The sequence below is a fragment of the Heterodontus francisci genome, chromosome 8 (assembly GCF_036365525.1).
Source record: "Heterodontus francisci isolate sHetFra1 chromosome 8, sHetFra1.hap1, whole genome shotgun sequence".
NCBI classification, from domain to species: Eukaryota; Metazoa; Chordata; class Chondrichthyes; order Heterodontiformes; family Heterodontidae; genus Heterodontus; species Heterodontus francisci.
In genome coordinates, this window is record NC_090378.1 from 63331455 (window position 1) to 63350998 (window position 19544).

At 43.7% G+C, this 19544-nt stretch overlaps 1 protein-coding gene across 1 annotated transcript in view; it reads right to left on the reverse strand.

Moving 5' to 3' along the window:
* Nucleotides 1–19544, reverse strand: part of cyp4t8 (cytochrome P450, family 4, subfamily T, polypeptide 8) — an 86671-nt gene that overhangs the window by 47919 nt on the left and 19208 nt on the right. Inside the window, exon 3 of the mRNA XM_068037241.1 lies at nucleotides 10878–10922. Within this exon, the coding sequence (XP_067893342.1) occupies nucleotides 10878–10922 (45 nt within the window). The remainder of the gene's footprint in view (nucleotides 1–10877; nucleotides 10923–19544) is intronic.

Below are 19544 nucleotides of genomic sequence, written 5' to 3' on the forward strand. Positions count from 1 at the left end.
CATGTTTCCCAACAAAACCGAGTCTGTAGCATTTCATGAGATATTTCACGATTTTTGCCTATACTTATCCAACTGATTTTCAGTTATTTATAACCAGTGTCTGTTCCACATTTTTACTAATTCATGTAGAGAATGAAATTGCTTCCCAAGTCCAAGTCCCATTCCAGGACTTGAGCACACAAACCAGGCTGGCACTTCAGTACTATTGAAGGCCTTGTCACTGTTTTGATCCAAGTATGAATAGTTATCTGGGAGAGGTACTGGAAAGCCATTGGTAGTCTTGTAACTGTAAGCCCGCAGTAGTGAGCATCGCCAGGCAAGCAGGCAAGACCGCTTGGCTGAATAAAAAATATAAACTTCTGTTGTTCCTCACTGAGGGAGTCGGAAATTACTGGACAGACTAAGTGAGTGAACAGAACTATGACAGATGGAGTCAGTGGGAGGATTTTAAGGCCACTTTCTTGCATCGAAGACAAATCAGAATATTTTCTTAATGGTGAGAGACTAGGAACTGCTGTGGATGGGGTAAAGGGATCTGGGTGTCCATGTACACAAATCACTAAAAGCCAGTGCATAGGTACAAAAAACAATCAAAAAACTAAAGGAATGTTAGCTTTTATCTTAAAGGAGCTGGTACTCAAAAGTGAGAAAGTGATGCTTCAGTTGTACTGTGTTGATCAGATCCAATCTGCAGTATTGCATTCCGTTTTATATACCAAACCTCAGGAAACATATAGACCTAGGAAGGTATACAGAGCAGATTCATCAGAACAGTACTAAGGTTTCAATGATTAAATTATGAGGGCAGGTTGCATAAACTAGGTTTGTATTGTTATGAAAGTGTCTCTGTGTTTTGTTAAATATATTTTTTTGAGGATTCATTTTTGAAAGATTGAAGAAATGTTAAACTTTGGAGTTTTCAAAGGGGATCATGTAAAGGCCCCATGACTTTGAAAAACAGTCCCTGGAAATGTTTTTTTAAAAGGGGCACTGAGAGAAATTATGAGGAAAACAAGTCTTTCCGGGAAACCAGCTGACTTTCAGCTCAATAAGCAACAGAGTACTTTGGACACCTGGAGAAGTTGTTTATAAAGAAGCGACAGGTCAAGACTGGTGGAGGTCAAAAGGTTGACCTCCTGGTTTTGGTTTCACTTTTGAATTGTTTTGAGCTGGGATTGAACTGCATAAAAAGGGAACTTACGAGGAGAGAAGAGAATTCCCAAGGAAGGAGGGAAGGCGACAACCCAGCTCAGCTTTCCAGCACCTCTCTAAAAGACCCTGAGAAGCCTGTGTAAACTCATCTCATCTCCTGTCTTTGAAGAAAAGCCTGCTAAATTAATTCTCAACATTTCCTGAAAAGAACTATATTTATATATTTTATATGTAGAGATACAGCACTGAAACAGGCCCTTCGGCCCACTGAGTCTGTGCCGACCAAGAACCACCCATTTATACTAACCCTACAGTAATCCCATATTCCCTACCACCTACCTAAACTAGGGGCAATTTACAATGGCCAATTTACCTATCACCTGCAAGTCTTTGGCGGTGGGAGGAAACCGGAGCACCCGGCGAAAACCCACGCAGACACAGGGAGAACTTGCAAACTCTGCACAGGCAGAACCCAGAATTGAACCCGGGTCACTGGAGCTGTGAGGCTGCGGTGCTAACCACTGTGCTACTGTGCCGCCTGTTCTAAAAGATCCCAGTAACCCATCTACGTGTATTTGGAGGCCAGACTGAATGCCAGTTTTGGAACAGAACATATCGCAACTGCTGTTTCTTCAATAATGAGCAAGTATTCAGCCCAAGTGCTTTTTTTTTGCCTGTAATAGAGCTCTAAAAACAAAAATCCCTTTTTTTTGGGTATATGTTATATGTGTATGAGTGTGAGGGGCTAAGGTAAAAAGGGAACTTTAATATTTCCATCTGTGTGTTTATGCTTTACTTCATTACTGGTTAAGACTTGTTTTGTAATAAATTTATAATTTTGTTGTTTATTAAAGAAACCTTGTTAGTGTGTTTTATTCTTGGAAAAATAGAGTACACGACTAATCGTATTGGTAAGTGGGAAAATTTAAATATATGTTACGACCTGTGGAGAAGTGGGACTAGAATGAACAGTGTACTCCTCTCACCTCAGTTGTAACTGTATTCCCCATTAAATGCCTGCTCCCGACCCGTCCCAAGTTCGTTAATTGTTTTTCGTGCCCGACCTGACCTGACACGAATATCGCAATAAATTTAATGATATCAAACATGTTATTGTGCTCTACTTTGTCCAAATTGTAATACTTGTGATCCTGTTCATCCATTCCGGCAGCAGGCTATTCCTGCAGATCAAGTTGTGGGGAATCATGGGTGAGCCTGATCCCGTGAGTTCCCAAGGGCAGCACTGTCCAGCCCGATCCAACTCGAATCCGAATGCTGGATTCGGAATATAGACCCGACCCGACTCAAACCTGAAACATGTAGTCGGATCTAGTTGGGTTCAGATTGGGTAGCGAGGCTTTAGACCCCATGAGTTTACAAGCTTGAGGATGATTTAACTGAGGTGCTTAAAACGATAAAGAGATTCAATAAGGTTTATACAGAGAAACTATCGCTTCTGGTGGGGAATCCAGAACAAGAGTGCATAATCTTTATAGCAGAGCTAGGCCAGTTAGGAGTGAAATCAGGAAGCTTTTTTAAATATATAAACACAAAAGATAATGGAAATCTGGAATTATCAATCTTGAAAGGCAGGGACAATTGAAATTTTCAGGTCTTGAGTTTGAGACATTTTGTCGGGTGAAAGGTATCAAGAACATAAGAAATAGGAGAAGTAGGCCACATGTCCCATCCAGCCTGCTTCGCCATTCAATACAATCATGGTTGATCTTGGGCTTCAATTCCACTTTCCTGCCCGCTCCCCATATCCCTTGGTTCCCTGCAAGACCAAAAATCTATCTATTCCAGCCTTAAATATATTTGACGATGGAGTATCCACAACCCTCTGACGTAGAGAATTCCAGAGATTCACAACCCTTTAATTGAAGTAATTTCTCCTCACTTCATTCCTGAATGATTGGCCCCTTATCCTGAGACTGTGCTCCCGCAAAGGATAGGAATCAAGGGCGAGTGAATGGAGGCAAGATATAGATCAGGGATCGGCAACACATCGATCACGAGCTACTGGTAGCTCAGTGACGGTCTTTGAGTAGCTCACATAAAGCTTTGATGAAACCACAGGTCCACTGGGGGTCACGGGGGGCTGTGTGGAGCATGCGTAGTTGGGTGCTGGAGCTGGGAGCTGGGCAGAGGCAGTCGTGTCAGATCTGCAGCGGGTGAGAAACTGCCGAGTGCAGGAGAGGAGTGAAGCTGTCGGGTAGGTGGGGAGGCTTCATAAACACCTGGTGTAGGCCTCAAACACCCCCAAGAAGAAGCTACTGGGCCCGTGTTTGCACTGGGGCTTCTCCCAGTGACAGGCCTCGGTTAACAACCACCAGCTTTCTAGCTCTTTTGGAGGAACTAAGGATTAATAAATTGTAGCATCAAACTCCAAAACTTTAAAGGAAACTTAGCTCAGTTATAAAGGGGCTTGGGGGAGGGGAGGGAGGAACCTCTAGTAGCTGCCTCTCTCTTCGGTACAGGGGAAGACGTTGATTGGTGAGTAACTGGTGAGTTATTTTACTTCTCATTGGAATAAAATTTTTTTAAAGTTACATTATGGCAGGTCAGCTCGGCCAAGTGGAATGTACGTCCTGCGGTATGTGGAAGTCATGGACGCACCACGTCTCCTAGATGAACACATCTGCAGTAAGTGTCACCGGCTGCAGAAGCTTGAGCTTCGGGTTTCGGAATTTGACCGGCAGCTGGAGTCACTGTTGTGCATCTGCGAGGCAGAGGACTACGTGGATAGCACGTTTAGGGAGTTGGTCACACTGCAGATTAGGAGCATGCAGGCAGAGAGGGAATGCGTGACCGCCAGGCAGTCTAAGAGAACCAGGCAGGCAGGCAGTGCAGGAGTCCCCTGAGTCTACTTTGCTTGCTAATCAGTTTTCCATTTTGGATACTGATGAGAGCGATAGCTCCTCAGGGGAGCACAGCCAGAGCAAAGTCCATGGCACCACGGGTGACTCAGTTGCACAGGAGGGCAGGAAGAAGAGTGGAAGAGCAATAATGATGGGGGATTCGATAGTCAGGGGATCAGACAGGCGTTTCTGCAGCAGTAAACGTGACTCCAGGAAGGTGTGTTGCCTCCCTGGTGCCGGGATCAAGGATGTCCTGGAGTGGCTGTAGGGAGGGTGAACAGCCAGAGGTCGTGATCCACATTGGTACCAATGACACAGATAGGAAGAGGTCCTGAAAGCAGATTTTAGGGAGTTAGGAAGGAAATTAAAAAGCAGGACCTCCAAAGCAGTAATCTCAGGATTAATCCCAGTGCCACGTGCTAATGAGCATAGGAATAGGAGGATTGACTGATTGAACACATGGCTGGACAATAGGTGTAGGAGGGAGGGCATCAGATTTCTGAGGCATTGGGACTGGGTCTGGGGCAGGTGGGACCTGTATAAGATGGATGGGATACACCTTAAAAGGATTGGATCGAACATCCTCGCAGGGAGATTTGCGAATGTTGTGGGGGAGGATTTAAACTAGCTTGTCAAAGGGATGAGAAACTGAGGGTAGCTCAAATTGGAAGGAAGTAAAGCTGGTAACAGGAGGTAGAAAAGCAAAAGGTGACATTAGAGGGAAGGGGAAACAAAGGTGAGCATCAACTGGGTTTAGAATGCAGAATGTCCAGAAGTCAAGGTTAAGGGCACTCGACCTGAATGCATGCAGCACTGGCAACAAGGTAGATGATTTGAAAGCCCAAATAGAGGTAAATGGGTATGATCTAATTATTATAACAGAAATGTGGCTACAGGGTGACCAAGACTGGGAACTGAATATTCCAGGATATTCGACATTTAGGAAGGACAGGCAAAAGGAAATAGAGGTGGTGTTGTACTGATAATAAGGGATGGGATCAGTACTTAGTAAGGGAGGATCTCAGATCAGAAGAACACAGTGTGGAATCTGTTTGGGTGGAGTTAAGAAACAGAAAGGGGCAGCAAACATTGGTAGGAGTTGTTTACAGGCCACTTAACAGCAGTGGTAATGTGGGGCATGGTATTAATCAAGAGATTAGAGAAGCATGTGGCATGGATAATACAGTAATCATGGGTGACTTCAATCTGCATTTAGACTGGGTAAACCTAATGAGCACTAATGCTGTGGAGGACGAGTTTCTGACGTGTGTTAGGGATGGTCTGCTACAGCAGTATGTTGAGGAACCGACTAGAGAACAGGCTATTTTAGATCTAGTTTTATGTAATGAGAAAGGGCTAATTAGTAATCTTAGGGATGAGTGACCATAATATGATAGAATTTTACATTATGTTTGAAAGTGAGGTAATTCAATCTGAAGCCAGGGTGTTAAATTTGAACAAAGGAAATTATGAAGGTAGGAGGGGCAAATTGGCTGAGGTGGATTGGGAAAATACATTCAAAGGTATGACATTACATAGGCAATGGATAGTCTTTAAAGAAATATTACATAGTTTACAGCATCTATACATTCCTTCAAGGCACAAAAACCCCAAAGGTAAAGGCAGTCAAGTGTGGATAACAAAGGAAGTTAAGGATTGTATAAGATTTAAAAAGGCCTATAAATTTGACAGAGGATTGAGAGGATTTTAGAATACAGCAAAGGAGGATGAAGAAACTAATAAAGAAAGGAAAAATAGAATATGAATGTAAGCGAGCAAAAAATATAAAAATGGACTGTAAAAGCTTCGATAGGTACGTTAAAAAGAAACGTTTGGTTAAGACAAATGTGGGTCCATTACAGGCAGAGTCAGCAGAATTTATAATGGGGAATAGAGAAATGGCAGAGAAGCTAAATGATTACTTTGTGTCTGTCGTCACTGAGGAAGATACAAGAAATCTCCTAGAATTAGAGATCCAAGGGGGGGAATTAGGGGGAATGAGGAATTGAAGGAAATTTGTATTAGTAAGAAGGTTGTATTGGAGAAATTAATGGGGTTGAAGGTTGACAAGGACCTGATATTCTACATCTCAGAATGTTGAAAGAGGTAGCTATGGAGATAGTGGATTCATTGGTGATCATCTTCCAAAATTCTATAGATCCTGGAGTGGTTCCTGCAGATTGGAAGGTGGCAAATGTCACCCCACTATTTAAGAAGGGAGGGAGAGAGAAAACAGGGAAATACAGACCTGTCAGCCTTACATCAGTCTTTGGGAAAATGCTAGAATCTATTCGAAAGGATGTGATAAATGGACACTTGGTTAATAATGATCTGATTGGGCAGAGTCAACGTGGATTTATGAATGGGAAATCATGTTAAACGAACCTGTTGGGAGTCTTTTTCAGGATGTTACTAATTGAATTGATAAAGGGGAGTGGGTGGACGAGGTATAATTGGATTTTCAGAAGGCTCTTGATAATGTTCCCCACAGGAGGTTGGTTAGCAAAATGAAAGCACATGGGATAGGAGATAATATGCTGGCATGGATTAAGGATTGGTTAACAGGCAGAAAGTCGAGAGTAGGAATAAACGGGTCATTCTCGCGTTGGCAGGCTGTGACTAGTGGGGTACCGCAGGGATCAGTGCTTGGGCCCCAGCTGTTCACAATATATAGCAATGATTTAGATGTGGGGACCAAATGTAGTATTTCCAAGTTCGCAGATGACACAAAACAAGGTGGGAATGTGTGTTGTTAAGAAGATCCAAAGCGGCTTCAAGGGGATTTGGACAGACGTAGTGAATGGGGAAGAAATATAATGTGGAAAAATGTTATCCACTTTGGTCGGAGGAATAGATGTGCAGAGTATTTCTTAAATGATAAGCAATTAGGAAGTGTAGATGTACAAAGGGACCTGGGTATCTTTGTCAATAAGTTACTGAAAGCTAACATACAGGTGCAGCAAGCAATTAAGAAGGCTAATAGTATGTTAGCCTTTATTGCAAGAGGATTTGAGTACAGGAGTAGTGAAGTCTTGCTTCAATTGTATAGAACCTTGGTGAGACCACACCTGGAGTACTGTGTGCAGTTTTGGTCCCCTTACCTTAGGAAGGATATTATTGCCATAGAGGGAGTTCAACGAAGGTTCACCAGACTTGTTTTTGGGATGGCGGGACTGTCCTATGAAGAGAGATTGGGGAAACTGGGCCTGTATACTCTAGAGTTTCGAAGAATGAGAGGTGATCTCACTGAAGCCTACAAAATACTTAAAGGGATAAACAGGATGGATGCAGCTAAGATGTTTCCCCTGGTTGGGGAGTCTAGAACCAGGGGACACAATATCAAAATAAGGGGGAAGCCACTTCGGACCAAGATGAGGAGAAATTTTTTACTCAGAGGGTTGTGAATCTTTGGAATTCTTTACCCCAGAGGGCTATGGAAGCTTAGTCATTGAGTATGTTTAAAGCAGACATTGACAGATTTCTAAATACAAATGACATAAGGAGATGAGGATAGTGTAGGAAAAAGGCACTGAAGTGGAAGGTCAGCCATGATCATATTGAATGGCGGGGCAGGCTTGATGGGTTTAATGGCCTATTCCTGCTCCTACGTTCCTATGTTTGCTATGAAACATTAACTCTGTTTCACTCCACAGATGCTGCCTGACCTGCTGAGTATTTCCCGCATTTTCTCCTTTTATTTCAGATTTCCAGCATCCGCAGTATTATGCTTTCGTTTTATTGCAGGCATTGCTCACGGAACTGAATCGAGAAACACAGCCAGTTTGTATCAGGGTGTGTGTTGGATGCAGAATTTGGTCCCTGGCCTCCTGTGTAGGTCTTTTTTGTTGCATCAATTTGAGCTGGAGCGCAGATGGAGGAAAAGCTGCTGGGTTTAACCCAGAGTATTTTTGAGCCCAGTTGGGCCCAACAATTTCCAATGTGAGACTGTCAAGGGAGATAGGTTCCAGGGGAGATGACATTACTAAATGGACTGTAATCACTCAATGAAGCCGCTGCTGGGCTTCTGGACACTAACAAGTACAGTGATCTCTTGACCAGGCTTGCATGCAGTGTCAAGTATCACATTGAAATAATATTAAGATCAGTTTTCCTTCATATTAAATATATTATAATGTAATTAGAACAGCTACATATTTAGTTTACATTTATCTATCCATATTTTTTCAATATGTGTTTAAGTGGCTTATGATATTTTTCATTTGTCAGAAGTAGCTCTCAATAAAGAAAAGGTTGGTGAACCCTGGTATAGATTAACCATAATACAAATTTTTCATTAATTTCTTCATGGGATGCGACTGTTGCTGGCTAGGCCAGCATTTGTTGCCCATCCCTAATTGCACTTGAGAAGGTGGTGGTGAGCTGCATTCTTGAACTGCTGCAGTCCATGTGTTGTAGGTACACCCACAGTGCTGTTAGGAAGGGAGTTCCAGGGTTTTTACAGTGAAGGAACGCCGATATAGTTCCAAGTCAGGATTGTGTGTGGCTTGGAGAGGAACTTGCAAGTGCTGGTGTTCCAATGTGTCTGCTGCCCTTGACCTTCTAGGTGGTAGAGGTTGCAGGTTTGAAAGGTGCTGTCGAAGGATCCTTAGTGAGTTGCTGCAATGCATCTTGTAGATAGTACACATTGTTTCTACTGTGTGCCAGTGATGGAGGGAGTAAATGTTTAAGGTGGTTGATGGAATGCCAATCAAGCAGGCTACCTTGTTCTGAATAGTGTTGAGCTTCTTGAGTGTCATTGGAGCTGCACCCATCCAGGCAAGTGGAGAGTATTCCATCACACTCCTGACTTGTGCCTTGTGGACAGGCTTCGGGGAGTCAGGACGTGACTTACTTGCCACAGAATTCCCAGCCTCTGACCTGCTCTTGTAGCCACAGTATAGTTATATGGCTAGTCTAGTTAAGTTTCTGGTCAATGATAACCCCAGGATGTTGATGGTGGGGTGGTGGGGGATTCAGCAACTGTAATGCTGTTGAATGTCAAGGGGAGGTGGTTGGATTCTCAATGAATGGCAGAATGGGCTCGAGTGGCTACTCCTGTTTCTATGTTCCTATGAGCCAAATTGCTTGCTTCTATGCATTAAGATTCTATGATTTATCAGTAATTTTTCAATATATCAGCAGCTACATCCCTATTTCATGGAGAACAAACTAAATGATGCTGTGAATCAATTAAAATATCTGAACTGTGTGATGGCACAAAGATGGAGAAAAAGACAACAAATGCAGTTTTCAAAACCTACTGTCTGTACACACTTCGTGTCAGCATTTTCCAATATATATTTTTATGTCCATATTCATGATTGTACATGCTGCTGTAAAGCTTGTCAAGCTGCAATTAAACCTGCCTCTACTGGCAGGAAGATTCTGCCTGAAAAGCTTACATAGGCAGATTTCTGCAGTAATGTTGGCAGTAAATAATAGTGGAAATACAAAAATAAGGACAGAGGTATGAGGACTGAATTATATCTGTCCACCCTGGTCCAATTATCTTCTGCCCTCTATCTCCATTTCTTCGAGAAGTACACTTGGTCTTGAATCCCCTTCTGCAGCACCGTGAATGTTTATGTGTCGTTAATCTCCCAGCACACTGCACAGGACTAATTTAAATTCTTTAGGTCAAGCAAGGTGAGAAGGAGGGGGTTACTGGAACCATTGTCAAGGTGCGAGAAGGAAGGAAGAGGTAAATAGATGGGTGGGGTGGGGGTGGGGTTAGCAGAGACAAGGAAAGGGATAAAGTAGCCAGTGAAAGAATAGGGTACGGGAGGCGCGGGGGGTGGGCGAAGGGAAATGGGCATGGGAGAAAATGGGGTGAATGAGAAGAGGAGAATGCTAAGAAAGGAGAAAAATGCAGTTTTCGAAACCTACTATCTGTATGCACTTCATGTCAGCATTTTCCATGAAATATTTTGATGACCATATTTATAATTGCACATGCCACTGTAAAGCTCGTCAAGCTGCAATTATACCTGCCTCCACTGGCAAGAAAATTCTGCATGACAAGTTTACATAGGCAGATTTCTGTAGTAATGATGGCCCAATGCTTCACATACTTTTTAAATGTACAGTGCCAGGCAATGAACATCTCCAACAAGACAGAATCTAACCAACTCCCCTCAACATTCAATGGCATTACTATTGCTGAATTCCTCCAGCATCAACATCCTGGAGGTTACCATTGACCAGAAACTTAACTGGAGCAGCCACATAAATACCTTGGCTACAAGAGCTGGTCAGAGGCAGGGAATTCTGCAGCACATGACTCACCTGACTCATTGAAGCCTTTCCACCATCTACAAGGCACAAGTCAGGAGTGTGATGGAATATTCTCCACTTGCCTGGATGAGTGCAGCTCCAACGACACTCAAGAAGCTCGACATCATCCAGGCAAAAGCAGCCCACTTGACTGGCACCCCATCCACCATCTTAAACATTCACTCCATCCACCACGAGCACACAAGACGCACTGCAACATCTCATGGAGCCTCCTTCAACAGCACCTTCCAAACTCGCGAACTCTACCACCTAGAAGGACAAAGGCAGCAGATGCAAGGGAACACCACCACGTGCAAGTTCCCCTCCAAATCACACACTATCCTGACTTGGAACTATATTGCCGTTCCCTCGCTGTCACTGGGTCAAAATCCTGGAACTCCCTTCCTAACAGCACTTTGGGTGTGCCGATACCCCCAAGGACTGCAGCGGTTCAAGAAGGCAGCTCACCACCACCTTCTCAAGGGCAATTAGGGATGGGCAATAAATGCCAACCTTGCCAGTGATGCCACCATCCCATGAATGAAGGGAAAAAACTGTAATGTTTCTGGAAGTAAGAATTACACTACTTACCAATCCAGGGTTTCATAAACTGGTACACCACATCATCTTTTGGCTCTGTAAAACATTTAAGCACAACAACATATAAGTCAGAGACAAAAACAAGTGAACTTTTACTTGGGTTTTTCTATTATTCCATTTGAAACATTGTACAGGAAATAAAGTGATCATCAGGGAACGTTCTATCACGTTGAGAAATGCTTTCACATGAAAGATAGTCAAGCATAAGAATTAAATTCTTTGGAATCTAGTACTGCTATTGAATCACAAGTTTAATTAACAGCAATAACAAAAATGTAATTTGGATAGAATGTCCAAAACCAACTATTACAGGTTCTTATCAGTTCAGAGCCTCCTTGCCTTTATAAACAATTTTTTTTGAACAATCCAACATTTGGAGGATTGGGGGAAAATTGGACCAGGCTAGAAAACGGGTGTGGGAATCGTGATGCACGATTAACCAGGGCCCGTTTGTTGTGATGCACACAAACTTGGTGCTACCTGTGAATTTTAATGATAGCATAAAACCCCGTGCTAAGCACGCTGCTGCGTAGCTGCATGCCTCAGCAAGGGGGTGGGGGGGGGGGGGTGGTCCAAGTTTTGTGCTAGCCTGCAACATTTAAAGCCAGCCTGCACCTCTTAAAGGGAAGTGCATTCTGGCTGCAGTAGGTACAGGAACTGGTTAAAATATTTATGAGCAGAAAGAGGAGTGGAAATGGCGCAACAGGCCACACAGCCAGACATTCTCCGATGCAGTACTGGAGGCCTTGGTGCAGGAGGCTGACAGGAGGAGATCCTGTTTTCCCTGGAAGCCAGGAATCTCCAAAGGGTAAGGAGGTCCTCCAGACAGACATTACGAGGGCAGTGGGAGCAGACAGCTGTCATGGTCAAGGCCAGCAATCTAGCTCTGAGGACCTGGCTGCAGTGCTGCAAAAGGTTCAATGACCTCACATGGGCCGTCAAGGAGAGTGAATGCACCTGAACCTACCAACTGAACCACTAGACTTACTCAGTGCTCCATTCACCGCATCCATTTCACTTACCAATCAACAGTCTTTATCACGCATGACTCATACCTAACATTCATAGCCTCACCTCACCCTCACACACCTAACATTGCTGCAAGCCTCTCACTCACATCTCACAGCTTGAACACATTCCAGCTATTCAACTATGATAGGCACATCATCCAAACACATTGCATTGCACCACATTCACTGATACACTTCACTATCTCTTGCATGACAAGGTGACCCACAATCAGAGGCAGCAGGAGCTTATCGGTGGGGGCAGGCACAGCTCTACATCCTCAGCCTCGTGGAGGAGTCGGTATTCACCATCATTGGAGTGGCCATCACTGAGGGCGTGGCTAGCGATGGGGCTGAAACCGTAGAGGATGATGTTATGTTCCTACCTAATCCTCCTTCTCACATCCCACTCGTTCTCATTCCACAATCTTTTCTGATTTACAAGCAGCACATGGTGTGAGCACCGCTTGCTTTCCCTCCCTTCCCTTACTCAACCCTACCCTTGTGCCTTTATCCTCCCAGATACTAAAGAGGAACAAAGGAATGAAGATGATGAAACACTGTCACTCGATCACATATTCGCAACCATCAGCTCAGATACTAGGGTAACATGGAGGTGGGATCTGCACATGGTGAATCACTGGAGACAAGTGGCCTGCAGCTCCCTCGAGGGCAAGGTCGCACATGAATTTTGCTGCACAAGACTCAGATGAGGACCTCGATGAGGTGGCATACAGAAAAATGCTTGGTGCATTGGCAGACCTGCGAGTAAACCTGATGTCAATGTCAAGTCGGGAGGCAGTGGCATAGTGTTAATGTCACTGGACTAGTAATCCAGAGGCCCAGGCTAATGCTCTGGGGACATAGGTTCGAAATCCACCATGGCAGATGGTGAAATTTGAATTCAATTAATAAATCTGGAATTAAAAAGCTAGTCTAATGGTGACCATGAAACCATTGTCAATTGTTGTAAAAAAATCCATTTGGTTCACTAATGTCCTTTTGGAAAAGAAATCTGTCGTCCTTACCTGGTCTGGCCTACATGTGACTCCAGACCCACAGCAATGTGGTTGACTCTTAAATGCCCTCTGAAATGGCCGAGCAAGCCATTCAGTTCAAGGGCAATTAGGATGGGCAATAAATGTTGGCCTGGCCAGCGATGCCCACATCCCACGAATGAATAAAAAAAAGCATGGAGAAATCCAGCTCTAACTTGGCACAAGGTTTTGCATAGAGCACGGACTCCTTTTCCGTGTTGAAGTGGTGGCGAACTCCATGAGAACACTTGTGGACTGGACCATTATTCAGAGTCTGATGGCTAATGTTGCAGCTTTCACCGCAGCCCAAGCAGAAGTCACCTAATGTCTGAGTGCTGCACTGGAATCTTCGGCTGAGGTCATGAAATCTCAGCTTTGTGCCATGCAAGCTCAGATTGCTGCCAATATGAATGCAGAAGACAGTGCTGAAAGAAGCTTTTAGGCTTTCACAGAAGTCCAGCAAACTGTGCTCCAGCAGATTAATAGGACTGCTGAGGCGCTGCCCTGGGGAAGTGGCAGTGGCTCCGTGGAGCACGAACGACAAATGTGCTATCCTCTCTCAGCATGACCACATTCATGCTCCCACCATTGCCACACCATCCGTATCCTAGCTGTTGCCTCTCAGCTAGACTGATGCTGCCTGAGCTAGGATGGTGCCATTCGAAGCCAGGAATTCAAAGTCCAGAGCTACTTGAGGGCATCCTGTGAGGCCATCTGCAGTCTCTCCCACTGAAAGTGAGCAGCCTTCCACCAGCCATGTTGCAGCCACTGAGGTAGCATTGTGTAGGAACACTAGGCCAGGCTAAGGCACTCGCAAGACAGGCACTAAGGGAATGCACAAGGCTGAACAGTTTAGTATGTAATACTGGATGGTTTGTTGGCTAAATTTGGTTTGGATAGGTTATTTGTGGTGGTTTTAATTTCAACATTGTGGCCGAGAGGACACTGTGATGACCCATAACAGAGTGATGGTAAGATGTATGACTGTTGTACATTGGGAGTTTGAGGTCATGCTCAGTGGAACTGTAGTCAAATGAGACGATCATGGACACCCCAGCTGGAAAGAAGATATGCTGTCTGCTTCCTCCCTTTCTCCTCCTCCTGATGCTCAGTGTAACCTTGGTGGCAAGGGCTGTGCCATCATGATTGCCAGGTTTATCAGCAGACCACTATGAATCAGGACACATGCTCCAGCAAGTACTGGTGAGCTCCTCCAGAGCAGTCCAGCCACCAGAACCAGTGCTTCAGCACCCGAATGGTGTCCTCTATCATGTTCCGTGTGGCAGCATGGGGGCTGTTATTGTACACATGCTGGCAATGTGTGGTTGGGTTGTGGAGTGAAATCATGAGCCAGATGTTAAGCAGATAGCCCTCATCACCCACCAGCACCCTCTTGTGCGACGTGGTGGCTCAAATACTGAGGAAGCAGGGGACTGGCACAGAATGAAAGCATCATGACTGCTGCCAGGATAGTGGGCATTCAACAGCGTGTTGTGCTGAGTGTGATCGCACACCAACTGCACATTTAGGGAGTGGAACGCTTTGTGGTTATGGTACATCTCAGCATTGAGAAACAACCCCTGAAAAACCACATGTGTGCAGTCTGATGGCACCATGTACCATGGGGAAGACCACTATCCCAGCAAAGCCACATGCATGCCCTGCCTGCCTCTCTCTAGTCAGAGAAAACACAATGAACTTCCTTCTCCTGGCATAAAGAGTGTCTGTCACCTCTCTGATGCAGCAGTAGATAGTTAGCTGGGGAAATGTTAACGATGTCATCTGCTCTAGCCTGGAAGGATCCTGACATGAAGAAATCCAATGCCATGGTCATCTTCACAGACCATCTGGCAGCACTGTCCTTACCCTGCTCTTAGGCTTCAGATCTGGTTGCAAGAGGTGGCAGAGGTCTATGAGCACTTCCTTCGTCAAGCACACATGGCACATACACTGTTCCTGGCTTAGGTGGTGGCAACAGAAGTGCTACTGGAAGATCGTAGATGAATAAAGCTTCCTGCTCCTTCTCCACTTCAACCACTTCCCTCTGTAAGCAGCTTGCCCTCCTCTTTGCTGCCTCTGCAAATCTAATTTTCATGTTGCAGCCCAAGGGGAATTGCAACTATAGCACCCATGCCTGGGAGCAAGTGGTCTAACCAGAACCCTTGAAGTCACAACCAAGGCCTTCTCCATATGCAGCACCACTCCTGCAGACTTCATCAACTTTAACCAACTCTGCAAGCACTTCTACAAACTCAAACAGAGCCAGTGGAAGTTAATCAACAACTAACTTGCAAATTGATCCCTTTAAATAACACTGGTACGGGAGTGGGGGCGAAGGGAGGGGTCCTTCCTGCTACTGATCACATGTTCAGCTGTGCGTGTTTGAGACAGATTATTAGCTGGAGTGGCGAAGTCAAACATGGCAGCACTGGTGCCAAATCGGCATTACACACTGACTGAAGTCACGATCTGTCTGCTCTGCATACTTCTGGTGCACGCTCTGAACACCCTCACCAAGATGGTACTCAGTGCAGTCCATGCCAGAAGTGTACTTGTGTGGCGCAGATGCCATTTTTGTTCCAGAGCCCAATTTTGCAGCCCTTTTCCTTTTACTGCATATACCACAGAGCCAGAGCACAACATACATCTTTCAGATTTCCAACTCCCAGTTTCTTTCAGCCCCCTATTTTTCTGAACCTCCCCTTTTATGCTCACCTGACTAGGGAAGGTCTCTTCCCACTTCAGGTGCTCCTATTCCAGGTGCAATTATCTTTAAAGGGGAGGTTCTTGAAGGGGCCATATCCTTTAACATGTTCAAAGCCCTCATCAGCCTGTGGCTGACATACCGGCCCTCAATTACTCTGCTACACAACATTCTGATTGCAAGTATGTGAGGTTTTACAAGCTATGTCCAAATGATTCAAGATAGACACAGTAAAGCCTGTTAACAGGAAAAAATCCAATGAGCTTTTAAATTCATGACAAACCAATCTAGTCAGCTGAATGAATGATTTTCGAAGGCAGTGAAGTGGATACAAATCATGCTTGAACCATGGATAAGGCCATTAATATGCAGTTCCAATGGAATGGCTACAACCCACATTTAGATTTTATTCTAGTTCTGCTAGTTTTTGATAGTTCTGAAGAAGGGTCACTGACTTGAAATGTTAACTCTGCTTTTCTCTCCATAGATGCTGCCAGACCTGCTGAGTATTTTCAGCATTTCTTGTTTTTATTTCAGATTTCCAGCATCTGCAGTATTTTGCTTTTATTTTAGATTTATTCATTTTTTTCCAACTGCTAAAACAACAGTTGCACAGAATTCATTCAATGTGCTTGCTGTGGATCAGTTTTTGTTGCTCTATAACATTGCCTTAAGAGCCAACAGTACATATTCAATACTAATTCCATCAATGAACAACGAAAATCTGAAATTTCTGAGTAAAACTCAGAATGGCCTCTTCGTAATGTAGACATGATGGGACAGAAATTCATCTTTGACAGTCATATAAAATGGGTGGAATCGCATTGAATGTCTGTTATGCACCCCACCCGATAATCAGTTCAATTGAAGTCAATGCAACGAATATTAAATGGGATGTACAGTGGGCAACCAATGCAATACCACTTGCTTCACACTATCGTGCAAGACGAATTTCTATCCAATGACAGCTTTGTCAGATGAGGTGGAGTAAGAGGAAAAATATCTTTATTGGTTGGTTTATCCAACTGTTATTTAAATACTTTGTCACTAACTGTTAAAATGTTTGCATTTTCTATCTTTGCTGAACAATTTTTAGGTACAATCATAATTCTGTTAACTTGTGTATTGCTTAATTGTTCCTCGTTATGTGGGAAGATTGCCTCTGTTGCAACATCAATAAATACTTTTGTAAAGAACATGTTTATAATTTTACCTGAAATAGCAAATAGAATATTTATTTCTTCCAAGTAAATAATAAATGAAACTTGAATTGAAATTAAAAGTACTATTTATAGCAGCATTATGCTAGTTGTACTGCTAAAATGATATTATAAATTTGCTACCAACAGCAGCCCTCAGCTGAAGCAAGCTCCTAATATAAACAGAATGACAGAATCCAGCTGCATCTCTGAAAGGAGGGAGGAAATGTTATGAGAAAGTTTTATCTTGGTGATTTTAAAATTCTGACATTGACAAATAGCAGATTAATTTTAATCAGAAAATTCTGATGCTTACATCATAAACCATTCAAGTATTTGAAATAGTAACAAACAGCTGTCAGCTAGCTATATGTGAACAAAGGATACCCTTATAGTTCTAAGAGAAGCTACATTGTAATGGACCTGTATGATCTATCCTCTTTCTGAATCTCTATTATTATACGAATGTGAGAATTTTTCCCAAGCCACATTTGTAACAACTTGAGGATGGCTTCACTTACAAAATTCTGCTCTTTGTCCCTCTATAATTGGCGAAGGTTGGGTACACACAGCCCTAGAGCGAATGCAGTCCCAGCAGAGAGATAAATGGAGAGATTCTCATCCATTATGGGAGTTTTGCTTTGTTTTGGAGGTATAAAAATTGTATCAGCCCAGGAGGCAAGATGTGACGCTTTGGCAAAACCTCACTTGACTGCCATGTCTCTTACTGCATTCATGATTCAAAATGAAACAGTTTTGATTAACTGAGTTGGATCTCCTCTTATCTTGCATTATGCCAACATCAAAGTGAAAAGAGAAAAATAAGCAGAGAAACGACCATGTTCTTTTTTCACATCACTGTGCCATGACATTAGTAGAAGGCAAATCAGTATCTTTGTGTTTTTCATCCCTTCCTTTACGCCAGGGATACATAATCCAAGATTACTGAAGAGAACTGTCAAAACAGATTATTTTTTATAACTGCTTTGGAACAGGTGGTGAAAAGTTAAGTGAAGTAATATAATCTGCTGATTTGGTCTTGCATTGATTTAATCTGACTTCATAATAAACACAAATTAGTACAAATGCTGCCAGACCTGCTGGGTATTTCCAGCATTTTCTGTTTTTATTTCAGATTTCCAGCATCCGCATTACTTTGCTCTTGCACAAATTAGCAGTTGTTACTCTGAGCTAACAGACCGTCAACATGATGGCCCAGATCTTCCTGTCAGCAGGGAAGCTGCAGTTTATGCCACTGACTGCCCAACAAAGTACAAACTTACCTGGTTTATAGTTTTGCAGGAGAACTTCTTGTTCTTTCTACAGCAGAACCTACCAAACGGACACGAAGCGTGGGGTTCCAGCATGGTACATTGCTGGCGAAGCCATGCCCCCTTTTGACATCACAAGCTGAAAACATGCCCCAGGATGTCTGTGTTTAGCTCACTGACAGGTAATTTTTTAAAAAATGATTTTAATGGTTTAAGCACTCCATTAAAGGAAGCAGTTTTAAATAAAAACAAAACTAAAACAATCCCAATCCGTTCCCAATGTTTTTACTATGAATTAATGTTTGCAAATAGTGCCTTGAGTAACAGCTGGGTGTCTCTCATTTGAATAAAATAAGCTTTATCGATTGTACTGTACAGGAAACTTATAAGGATAAATACACTGAATTTAGCATGTTTTAAGCAGTGAAGGTCCTTAGTACCTAATGAACTTTTTTGCCTCTATGACTGATAACCTTAACAGAATTAAAGAACTGGTCTCCTTTCCAAAGAGATGGCAAACTAACCAGTAAATTTGAACTGGAGTTTGGAGTGTTTTTAGACAAGCCAGTCTCCTTTTATCAAAACGACTCCTAATGATTTAGCTAATCCTTATGGGTATGCAATTTACATAATCCTTGTTGGTTCATCAAAACAAAGACTTATATATAAACTATACTTATTGCATTCCAGTGGAACACCATAGGGTGCCAGGTGTGCTGGCAGGGAGCAGAGGGGGGGGAGGACCCTGAGGAGAAGGCGATTGTGCCATTGGGGAGACAGGTGTGCTGGCCTAGAGCCGGGGTGGGAAGGGTAGCCGGTTGTGCTGGCAGGGAGCTGGGTGCACCAGCATGGAACCGGGGAGAAGGGGGCTGGGTGTGCTGGCAGGAAGCCGGGGAAGAATCTGGGGGTGGCGGGGAGCTTGGGGAGAGCTGGGCATGCTGGTGAGGAGCAGGGGTGGGGTGAAGCCAGGTGGCACAAGGGGAGGAACCGCTGGAGAAGGGGGGTGAGGGGAAGGAACCCTGTGATGAGCCTGGTGTGCTGGCAGGGAAAAGTGGCAGGGCATGAGCCAGAGGAGTGAGTGTTACATGTTATTATATTATTTGTATTGAACTGGAAACTAATTGGCTCGGAACTAATTGTTATGGGCAAGTGTGTTCTGGGGGGGCCACATTCACTGCTGCACTGCAGTCTTGTGTCATGTGTAACACTACACCACTCTGGAGTAGTCCCTATCAGGGAGCAGGGAAGCTGAATGAAATAAAGAGCTCCAGTATTTTTAAGTTTAAAATGTGATTATTTCTAATTTATGGGAAGCAGAAGACAACCGGAAGAAATAATATGGTGGCAGCAGGTGTCTGTGAGTAGGCCTAAAACATTTTAAATGAATTTAATGCTGAATTAGATTGGGACAAATCGACCCAAATTAGTGCCAGAGAGAGA